Genomic DNA, 12,232 nt, shown 5'->3' with positions numbered 1-12,232 from the left:
AAGTGCTTCTAGTTTGTTTTCTGTTTTTTCTGTCCAGCTTGCTATTAACTTTTGCTGGAAGCTCTGAGAATCAAAGGAGTGCACCGCCGTGCTGTTAGTTCGGCACGGTGGGTCTTTTTGCCCCTTTGCGTGGTTTTCGTTTTAGGGTTTTTTGTAGACTGCATAGTTCTCTTTGCTATCCTCGCTCTGTCTAGAATATCGGGCCTCACTTTGCTGAATCTATTTCATTCCTACGTTTGTCTTTTCATCTTGCTAACAGTCATTATATGTGGGGGGCTGCCTATTCCTTTGGGGTATTTCTCTGAGGTAAGTCAGGCTTGTATTTCTATCTTCAGGCTAGTCAGCTCCTCAGGCAGTGCCGAGTTGCATAGGTAGTGATAGGCGCAATCCACTGCTGCTTATAGTTGTGTGAGGATAGATCAGGTACTGCAGTCTACAGAGATTCCACGTCTCAGAGCTCGTCCTATTGTTTTTGGTTATTGCCAGATCTCTGTATGTGCGCCGATTACTGCACGCTGTGTTGCCTGATTGCCGGCCATAACACCGTGGGACTTAAATTTGGTCCTGACAGCCTTAACGTTCTTTCTTTTTGAACCCATGGAATCTGCATCCCTGAAGGTTCTTTCACTTATAACGGCTCTGATAGTAGCATTGACATCAGCCAGGAGAGTCAGTGATATTGAGGCTCAATCTATAACCCCACCATTCACCCAAATCCTAGATAGGGTAGACCAAGACCTGTCACTCATCCATCTGTTACTGATCAATGTTTAAGCTACAAATGCTGGTCCAAGCCCTGTCCAATCTTCATCAGTTGATTTTCCTGGTGTCTGCCCCTAATTGGAGCTGTTTTGACCCCTTGAAGGTGTTTTGTATGCGTTTGGTTTTGCCTCTCATTGAATTCAATGGGGTTCGGGTATGTTCGGCAACCTTGGGACGTTCACCGAACCTTGAAAGGTTCGCTCATCTCTAGTCATGGGTTCCAAAAAATCCCGTTACCGGTAAGTAACTTAAGTTTTTAAGGATGCTATTAGTATACTACACAAAAACCATCTGACAGATTTCCTTGAATGCATATTATGGGTTATTTTCACACGTATTTCTATATGTATTCCTTTGTGGTTTTGCGACCTTCAGTTAGAATCTACAATGTTCACATTCCAATAAAAACTAGGAAAACCATTGCAGGAACAGGTGTGTCGAATTGTTTGACTGGTACTTCATCTTAAACACTTATGATTTTATTTCTAACTTACAGGAGGGAGATCCTTTTTGACTATGAGCAGTATGAATACCATGGAACATCTGTGAGTAGTGGTTTGTCCACATCCTGACCCTCTTATATAATCTTTTTGCACCCTTATTTGGGGATGGCAGGGGGGCATAGGAGTGGGGTGGGGGTTGCTAGGCACAGTATATATTTTTTTTGTACACAATTCTTTTTCACTTAAAGGGGTATTTCCATCTCCAATATGTTATCACAAGATGTAGTAGGTGTAATAATATTAGTAAATTCCTTCAATTAGAAATGTAGTATGGTTTTTCTGATTCCCTAATGTCCCTTTTCTCATGTGCAGGCATTGCAGGAACTCTGGTATCCATGGTTACAACAACTAGCTAACTCACTATATCAGTGGGCGTACCTATGGATACCTAAGGTCCTGCAATGCCTGCACATGAGGAAAGAGAAATAACGAATCAGAAAAACTATATTACATTTCTAATTGCAGGTATTTGTTAATATTATTATTAGATTTACTACATGTTGGGATAGGATCTTTGAGATGTGAATCGCGATCCACCCGCCGCTATTAACTAGTTAAATGCCGCTGCGAAACGCTGACAGCGGCATTTAACTAGCAATTCCGGCCATCGGGCCGGAAAGGAGCACATCGCTGACCCCTGTCACGTGATCGGGGGTCAGCGATGTGTCGGCATGACAACCAGAGGTCTCCTTAAAGACCTCTATGGTTGTTGATGCCGGATTGCTGTGAGCGCCACCCTGTGGTCGGCGCTCATAGCAATGCAGTAAATCTACTAGATGGGGGCAATATGACGATTGCTCCTATGTAGCAGAGCCGATCGAGGCTATTGAAGTATGGCAAAGGTAAAAAAAAAAATTGTTTTAAAAATTATGGAAAAAAAATATATAAAAGTTTAAATCACCCCCCCTTTTGCCCCATTCAAAATAAAACAATGGAAAAAAAAAATCAAACCTACACATATCTGGTATCGCCGCGTTCAGAATCGCCCGATCTATCAATAAAAATAATAGCATTAACCTGATCGCTAAACATCATAGCGAGAAAAAATTCGAAACACCAGGTAATTGCAGGTATTTGTTAGTATATTCATGTAGTTAGTTAGCTGTTAGCTGTAAGTGGTTGTATCCATGGATACCTAAGCTTCTGCAATGCGTGAACATGGTGTAAGCAACAACGAATCAGAAAACCTGATACCTTATTTGTTATTGTCTACTATACAGTCTGGTGTTCCTTGTCCCCTGCTACACTTTTGTTATATACCGTATATACTCGAGTATAAGCCGACCCGAGTATAAGCCGACCCCCCCCTAATTTTGCCACAAAAAACTGGGAAAACTTATTGACTCGAGTATAAGCCTAGGGTAGGAAATGCAGCAGCTACTGGTGAATTTTAAAAATAAAAATAGATGCTCCATACCGTTCATTATTGCCCCATAAGATGCTCCATATAAAGCTGTGCCACATATAATGCTCCATACTGTTCATTATTGCCCCATAGATGTGCCATATAAAGCTGTGCCATATAGTGCTCTGCACCGTTCATCATTGCCCCATAGATGCTCCATATAAAGCTGTGCCATATAGTGCTCTGCACCGTTCATTATTGCCCCATAGATGTGCCATATAAAGCTGTGCCATATAGTGCTCTGCACCGTTCATTATTGCCCCATAGATGTGCCATATAAAGCTGTGCCATATAGTGCTCTGCACCGTTCATTATTGCCCCATAGATGTGCCATATAAAGCTGTGCCATATAGTGCTCTGCACCGTTCATTATTGCCCCATAGATGTGCCATATAAAGCTGTGCCATATAGTGCTCTGCACCATTCATTATTGTCCCATAGATGTGCCATATAGTGCTCTGCGCCGTTCAGTTTTGCCCCATAGCTGCCATATAGTGCTCTGCACCATTCATTATTGTCCCATAGATGTGCCATATAGTGCTCTGCGCCGTTCAGTTTTGCCCCATAGCTGCCATATAGTGCTCTGCGCCGTTCAATATTGCCCCATAGCTGCCATATAGTGCTCTGCTCCGTTCAGTATTGCCCCATAGCTGCCATATAGTGCTCTGCGCCGTTCAGTATTGCCCCATAGCTGCCATATAGTGCTCTGCGCCGTTCATTATTGCCCCATAGCTGTGCCATATAGTGCTCTGCGCCGTTCAGTATTGCCCCATAGCTGTGCCATAGAAAGCTCTGCCAATGCTGCTGCAATAAAAAAACAAAAACGCCATACTCGCCTCTTGCTTGCAGCTCCCAGCGTCCGGTCCCGGCGTCTCTCCGCACTGACTGATCAGGCAGAGGGCGCCGCGCACACTATATACGTCATCGCGCCCTCTGACCTGAACAGTCAGAGCGGAGAGACGCCGGGAAGATGGAGCGGCGCCCGGCGTGTGGAACGCGGACAGGTGAATATGACATACTTACCTGCTCCCGGCATCCCGCTCCCCCTGCCGTCACACGGTCTTCGGTGTCGCAGCCTCTTCCTCTATCAGCGGTCACCGACACCGCTGATTAGAGAAATGAATATGCGGCTCCACCCCTATGGGAGGTGGAGCCGCATATTCATTTCTCTAATGAGCGGTCCCACGTGACCATTGAAGAGGAGAAGAACTGCAGCAACGAAAACCGTGTGACAGGCAGGGGGAGCGTCAGGATCGCCGGGACTAGGTGAGTATACCTCAGCGCCCTCTCCCCCTCACCCGCCGACGACCGTGACTCGAGTATAAGCCCAGAGGGGCACTTTCAGCCCAAAATTTTGGGCTGAAAATCTCGGCTTATACTCGAGTATATACGGTACCTATTGTTGTTTTTTTATTGTAATTTTTAAATTAATCTTAATAAATTCTTTTTATCTCACCAATTGTTTTTTGTATGTGCATAACATTATTACAATATTTTTAGCTGATTTTTGTGTAATCATGATTTTATAATTATTAATAAAATTATAATTATTCATTATTTTATTGTTTTTCTTGAATACATTTTTTGGGTAATAGATTTTATTTGGTATTCATAGTTTTATATTCATACACTGTTGGTATTTCTAGTCCTGATAATTGGAGATATTTTCTAATATTATTATTACACCTGCTACATATTGGGATATGATCTTGGAGATGCGAAATCCCCTTTGAAACTTTTATATAACGATCAGTTATTATTTTTGACTATGTGATTATTCTGTGCTTATTTCTTGCTTTGCTAGTCCGCTATGATGATGTTTGAATTGGCCTGGATCATGTCAAAGGATTCTAATGACATGTTGTGGTAAGTGATGTACAGTAGCTCGTACATAGGAAATGTGTAACTACTACTGCTAAAGAAAAGTGAGAGTTGCAGTTAGGTCAGGCTACAAGCAGATATGTACTTTCAACAAACTTTGCATAGATCAATAGTACAGGAGATTTGTAAGAAACTTTGTGTCTTATCAGAAAAATTGGCCACCTTCTCAGACACTTCTTACCCTCCCCTTGCCTCCTGAACTCATTTGTGAATTCATTGTGGAATAGCAGCTCCATCTTGATGTGAGGAGACGGACTGCAGATGTTGTGACACAGAGGAGAGGGATGAGGAGCAGGCAAGGGAACAGAGGTAGGCAGTAAAACATTTGTCAGAGGTTGATTCAGACCAACACAGCTCAGCTCTGCTGTGTAATATTCTCCTTGGCGCTGCAGCTATTCTCTGTGAGCTAAAAGGTGAATGAAGAGCAGGCATTATTTCCCTCTGTGCCACGTTGTCTATGGGAAAAATCAATGCAACTCATTTACTGCTTTCTGCTCCGAATAGATTGCGGCTTACAGATATGACATGCAAAGGGGAAAACTGGTGAGAATGCAGGATATAAGTCACATAATGGCCAGATATAGGCCCTGATTCATCAAGACCAACGTTTTTTTTTTCTGGATAGTCTTGATGGGAGAGTGTGGGGGTGTTGCACAGTCAGACACACCTTATCCATTAAGAGGTTCACACCTCTTCATAAATGTCAAGTGTCTGACGAGTGCTGTTACACAATAAACCTTAGTCCATATACGGAGGAATTCACCGCACACTCTTGTGTTGAAGGATGCTTTTAATTTAACCCCTTTCCAACGTTTGGAGTAATAATACGCCCACGTCAGACTCGCTCCCTTTGATGTGGGCTTCGGCTCTGAACCCAAATCTTTCCCGGCACATGTCAGCTGTTTTGAACAGCTGACATGTGCCTCTAACAGCCGCGGGTGGAATTGTGATCCAACCACAGCTGTTAACCAGTTAAATGCCGCTGTCTATCTCTGACAGTGTCATTTAACTCACGCTTCCGGCAAGCACGCCAGACATCCTGCCCATCGGTGACCTCTTCTCTTGATCGCTGGTCACCAATGGGTTGGCATGACGACAACCAGAGGTCTCCAGCAGACCTCTATGCGATCTGATCATCGCCTGTATCTAGCAGAGCCGATCAGACAAGTGCTGCTTCTAGTCTGAGTGTCAGCCAAATCAGATCTCCACTTTGCACAGACGAGGGGCAGTACCCCGAAACAGTGTCTGCAAATTGAGATTCTGGTTTGGCTTTTATCCTAAGTCATGTGACAAGGCTCGTTAGAGGGTCAACATTGACTGTTAGGATTGCTACTTTCCAATAGGTGGCACTAGAATTCTAGTTCTCCTACTCTCTGAAGAGACAATTTGCATAATGAGCATATTTCCCAGAGGAGCATTGCGTCTTTAAGTCTCCTCATCTCGGCATGCTTAGCATGTCAGTCTCCACAAGGAGAAATGATACTTCTTGGATAAAAATATTTTACAAAATCTAAAAGTTCAATTTCACCCCATTCAAAATAAAACAATAATGAAAGACCAAACATACACATATTTGGTATCTCCGCATTCAGAATCGCCCAATCGTATCTGCACGAAAATGGTGTCAATAAAAACATCAGCTTGACATGCAAAAAATAAGCCCTCACACAGCCCCAGATCACAAGAAATGGAGATGCTACAGGTCTCGGAGAACGGCGCAATTTATTTTTTTTTACTAAAGTTTTGTTTTGTTTTTTCCCCACTTAAATAAAAAAAGAACTTGGACATGTTTGGTGTCTATGAACTTGCACTGACCTGGAGAATCGTAATGGCAGGTCAGTTTTAGCATTTAGTGAACCATGGTAAAAAAAAAAAAAAAAGACCTGTGGAATTGCACTTTTTTTTTTTTTTGGAATGTCACTGCACTTGTAATTTTTTTTCCCGTTTTCCAGTACACGACATGTTAAAACCAATGGTGTCATTCAATAGTATAACTTGTCCCGCAAAAAGCAAGCCCTAACATGGCCATTTTGACTGAAAAGTGAAAAAGTTATGGCTCTGGGAAGAAGGGGAGCAAAAAATGAAAATGGGAAATGGCGCCGGGGGTTAAGGGGTTAAACTTTATTCCCAAATTAGACGTATAATAAATACGTACATGGTCGTCATGGTGCAGGGAAAATGCAACAATAGTAGGTAACGTTTTGTGCCACATGGGTCTTGTTCACAACGTCGCTAGGAAAGAAGAAAACCTACAATAAGTGTCGTATATTTACAGGTGCAAATAAAAATAATGGCTGTCATAATACAGTATGTACAATGTGTACAAAGTATGTAGTTTTAAAGACAATGCCCATAGGAATTTTAGAGGAAAGTAGCAAACAAAATCATTTGTGTCCTCACAGTAACAGGGTGACATTTGGCAATATTATTCTCATTCTACGCTGTCTACCACGTCTACTGTGGTTTTCATACCAGGTTCCCTTCTTACTTCATTTACACTGTTATTTATACTGTACTTTCCTTTTTGCCATGCATGACTTATAAGAAAAATTTACTAAATGTGATCATATTACTGAGATGACACAAGTTATTTTATTTGCTACTTTCCCCAAAAATCCCTATGTGCATTCCCTTTGAAACTCTATGGCATTTATTGTATGTTTTCTTCTCCCCTAGCGATATGAACAAGATCCATGTCTGTCTAAATGTCGCATTTTCCTTCCACCTTGACGATTGTATTATACATCTAATTTTGCAATAAAGTTATAATTAATAGCTTCCTTTAACACAAATATACTGTGAATTCCTCCACATATATTTTGGGATTCTACATCCTGTCAAAAAGCGCCTCACATTTTTGACAGTGTGCATGTCAACCTCTGCTCTACAGAAATGTTACTCCAGTCAGGGATTAGAGTGAGATTTCTAGGGTATGGAATGTCACAGCTTATCATGAAATAGATGAGCCCCTGCCCCTGGGTGTATACATAATAAAAAATACAAGTACATTAATCTTAAACAATACAAGTCACCGACAGGAGGAGAGAGGAGCCTGCCTGTGAGTGCTCACAGTCTACACATTTATTAACCCCTTTCTGACATGGGACGTACTATCCCGTCGAGGTGGGGTGGGCCCCCATGACCACGGACGGGATAGTACGTCCAGCGCGATCGGCGGCACTCACGGGGGGAGCGCCGCCGATCGCGGCCGGGTGTCAGCTGTTTATCGCAGCTGACATCCGGCACTATGTGCCAGGAGCGGTCACGGACCGCCCCCGGCACATTAACCCCTGGCACACCGCGATCAAAGATGATCGCGATGTGCCGGCGGTATAGGGAAGCTTCCCGCAGGGAGGGGGCTCCCTGCGGGCTTCCCTGAGTCCCCCGCAGCAACGCGATGTGATCGTGTTGCTGCGAGGGTCTCGCCTCCCTCCCTGCTTCCTCCAGCCCCGGATCCAAGATGGCCGCGGATCCGGGTCCTGCAGGGAGGGAGGTGGCTTCACAGAGCCTGCTCAGAGCAGGCACTGTGAAGCCTGCAGCGCTGCATGTCAGATCAGTGATCTGACAGAGTGCTGTGCACACTGTCAGATCACTGATCTGTGATGTCCCCCCCCTGGGACAATGTAAAAAAGTAAAAAAAAATTTTTCAAAATGTGTAAAAAAAAAAAAAATAAAAAAAAAAAATTCCTAAATAATGAAAAAAAAATAAAAAATATTATTCCCCTAAATACATTTCTTTATCTAAATAAAAAAACAAAACAATAAAAGTACACATATTTAGTATCGCCGCGTCCGTAACGACCCGACCTATAAAAATGGCCCACTAGTTAACCCCTTCAGTAAACACCGTAAGAAAAAAAAAAAAGAGGCAAAAAACAACGCTTTATTATCATACCGCCGAACAAAAAGTGGAATAACACGCGATCAAAAAGACAGATATAAATAACCATGATACCGCTGAAAGCGTCATCTTGTCCCGCAAAAAACGAGCCGCCATACAGCATCATCAGCAAAAAAAAAAAAAGTTATAGTCCTGAGAATAAAGCGATGCAAAAATAATTATATTTTCTATAAAATAGTTTTTATCGTATAAAAGCGCCAAAACATAAAAAAATGATATAAATGAGGTGTCGCTGTAATCGTACTGACCCGAAGTATAAAACTGCTTTATCAATTTTACCAAACGCGGAACGGTATAAACGCCTCCCCCAAAAGAAATTCATGAATAGCTGGTTTTTGGTCATTCTGCCTCGCAAAAATCGGAATAAAAAGCGATCAAAAAATGTAACGTGCCCGAAAATGTTACCAATAAAAACGTCAACTCTTCCCGCAAAAAACAAGACCTCACATGACTCTGTGAACCAAAATATGGAAAAATTATAGCTCTCAAAATGTGGTAACGCAAAAAATATTTTTTGCAATAAAAAGCGTCTTTCAGTGTGTGACGGCTGCCAATCATAAAAATCCGCTAAAAAACCCGCCATAAAAGTAAATCAAACCCCCCTTCATCACCCCCTTAGTTAGGGAAAAATTAAAAAAATGTATTTATTTCCATTAGGGTTAGGGCTAGGGTTAGGGCTAGGGTTAAGGCTACAGTTAGGGTTGGGGCTAAAGTTATGGTTAGGGCTAGGGTTAGGGCTACAGTTAGGGTTGGGGCTAAAGTTAGGGTTGGGGCTAGGGTTAAGGCTACAGTTAGGGTTGGGGCTAAAGTTACGGTTAGGGTTTAGATTACATTTACAGTTGGGATTAGGGTTAGGTGTGTGTCAGGGTTAGAGGTGTGGTTAGGGTTACTGTTGGGATTAGGGTTAGGGGTGTGTTTGGATTAGGGTTTCAGTTATAATTGGGGGGTTTCCACTGTTTAGACACATCAGGGGCTCTCCAAACGCGACATGGCGTCCGATCTCAATTCCAGCCAATTCTGCGTTGAAAAAGTAAAACAGTGCTCCTTCCCTTCCGAGCTCTCCCGTGTGCCCAAACAGGGGTTTACCCCAACATATGGGGTATCAGCGTACTCAGCACAAATAGGACAACAACTTTTGGGGTCCAATTTCTCCTGTTACCCTTGGGAAAATACAAAACTGGGGGCTAAAAAATAATTTTTGTGGGAAAAAAAAAGATTTTTTATTTTCACGGCTCTGCGTTATAAACTGTAGTGAAACACTTGGGGGTTCAAAGTTCTCACAACACATCTAGATAAGTTCCATGGGGGTCTAGTTTCCAATATGGGGTCACTTGTGGGGGATTTCTACTGTTTAGGTACATTAGGGGTTCTGCAAACGCAATGTGACGCCTGCAGACCATTCCATCTAAGTCTGTATTCCAAATGGCACTCCTTCCCTTCCGAGCCCTCCCATGCGCCCAAACGGTGGTTCCCCCCAACATATGGGGTATCAGCGTACTCAGGACAAATTGGACAACAACTTTTGGGGTCAAATTTCTCCTCTTACCCTCGGGAAAATACAAAACTGGGGGCTAAAAAATAATTTTTGGGGGAAAGATTTTTTTTTTTCAATTTTCACGGCTCTGCGTTACAAACTGTAGTGAAACACTTGGGGGTTCAAAGCTCTCACAACACATCTAGATGAGTTCCTTAGGGGGTCTAGTTTCCAAAATGGTGTCACTTGTGGGGGGTTTCTACTGTTTCGGTACATTAGGGGCTCTGCAAATGCAATGTGACACCTGCAGACCATTCCATCTAAGCCTGCATTCCAAATGGAGCTCCTTCCCTTCCGAGCCCTCCCATGCGCCCAAACAGTGGTTCCCCCCCCCCACATATGGGGTATCAGCGCACTCAGAACAAATCAGACAACAAATTTTGGGGTCCAATTTCTTCTCTTACCCTTGGGAAAATAAAAAATTGGGGGCGGAAAGTTAATTTTTGTGAAAAAATATGATTTTTTATTTTTACGGTTCTACATTATAAACTTCTGTGAAGCACTTGGTGGGTCAAAGTGCTCACCACACATCTAGATAAGTTCCTTAAGGGGTCTACTTTCCAAAATGGTGTCACTTGTGGGGGGTTTCAATGTTTAGGCACATCAGGGGCTCTCCAAACGAAACATGGCGTCCCATCTCAATTCCAGTCAAGTTTGCATTGAAAAGTCAAATGGCGCTCCTTCGCTTCCGAGCTCTGCCATGCGCCCAAACAGTGGTTTACCCCCACATGTGGGGTATTGTCGTGCTCAGGACAAATTGTACAACAATGTTTGGGGTCTATTTTCTCCTGTTACCCTTGGTAAAATTAAACAAATTGGAGCTGAATTAAATTTTTTGTGAAAAAAAGTTAAATGTTCATTTTTATTTAAACATTCAAAAAATTCCTGTGAAGCACCAGAAGGGTTAATAAACTTCTTGAATATGGTTTTGAGCACCTTGAGGGGTGTAGTTTTTAGAATGGTGTCACACTTGGGTATTTTCTATCATATAGACCCCTCAAAATGACTTCAAATGAGATGTGGTCCCTAAAATAAAATGGTGTTGTAGAAATGAGAAATTGCTGGTCAACTTTTAACCCTTATAACTCCCTAACAAAAAAAAATTTTGGTTCCAAAATTGTGCTGATGTAAAGTAGACATGTGGGAAATGTTACTTATTAAGTATTTTGTGTGACATATCTCTGTGATTTAATTGCATAAAAATTCAAAGTTGGAAAATTGCGAAATTTTCAAAATTTTCGCCATATTTCCGTTTTTTTCACAAATAAACGCAGGTAATATCAAAGAAATTTTACCATTGTCATGAAGTACAATATGTCACGAGAAAACAATGTCAGAATCACTGGGATCCGTTGAAGCGTTCCAGAGTTATAACCTCATAAAGGGACAGTGGTCAGAATTGTAAAAATTGGCCCGGTCATTAACGTGCAAACCACCCTTGGGGGTAAAGGGGTTAAGTTATAGTCTGTTTTAATACCTTGACTTTATCACTCATTGGTTGTGTTTAGAATTTATCAAGCAAACAAGTCCTCAAATTGGAATCGTTGACGTGTATGTACATTGCAGACTGAAAGCATGAGTTTTCTTGGGTTCGGTAACCTTAGGGGTGTGAACACACTCATTTTTGGTTTCTTTTTATACTTGGTTGTTCTTTTTTTTTTTTTTTATGCTTGGCCTTTAGTACTTAAGCCCCTACCATCAATAAAGTACATCTGGCTAAATGTATGCTTTCATTTTTTCCATTCCCTCACTTAGGTGGTCTATTGTTGGTCTGACTGACCAGTGGGTACAAGACAGAATTACTCAGTAAGTTTACTATATCGGTCTCTATAAAATATATATTAACCATTAAGATGTATTGATTTTAAAATATAACAAAATTTGAATAGTGATTCCTAGGTATTATATTTACACACATGTATGATTCTAGAATTGAAGTCTTCAAATAGAGGCTGGACAGACATCTGTCTGAGATGGTTTAGTGAATGCTGCATTGAGGAGGGGGTTGGACATGATGACCCTTGAGGTCCCTTCCAACTCTAACATTCTATGATTCCATATTTTACCTTAATTTTACATTTATTATAGAGATATAGATATAGTAATAGATCAAGGGGATCGCAGTCACAAGTATTATTTCGTCCTCAGAAAAAAAGTAGTTTACTTAAATAGATCAATCTGAGGACATAGAAGGTCAATTGCCAAAATTAAATTTTATTGTTGGAAAAAAAACTTTACTTGACCAG

At 41.8% G+C, this 12,232-nt stretch overlaps 1 protein-coding gene across 1 annotated transcript in view; it reads left to right on the top strand.

Moving 5' to 3' along the window:
• Positions 1-12,232, top strand: part of CDC45 (cell division cycle 45) — a 94,501-nt gene that overhangs the window by 45,619 nt on the left and 36,650 nt on the right. The window contains exons 7-9 of the mRNA XM_069756502.1: positions 1,259-1,307; positions 4,475-4,536; positions 11,742-11,792. Of these exons, the coding sequence (XP_069612603.1) occupies positions 1,259-1,307; positions 4,475-4,536; positions 11,742-11,792 (162 nt within the window). The remainder of the gene's footprint in view (positions 1-1,258; positions 1,308-4,474; positions 4,537-11,741; positions 11,793-12,232) is intronic.

The sequence above is a fragment of the Ranitomeya imitator genome, chromosome 1, assembly GCF_032444005.1.
Source record: "Ranitomeya imitator isolate aRanImi1 chromosome 1, aRanImi1.pri, whole genome shotgun sequence".
NCBI lineage: Eukaryota > Metazoa > Chordata > Amphibia > Anura > Dendrobatidae > Ranitomeya > Ranitomeya imitator.
This window is presented reverse-complemented; position numbering and strand designations above follow the sequence as displayed.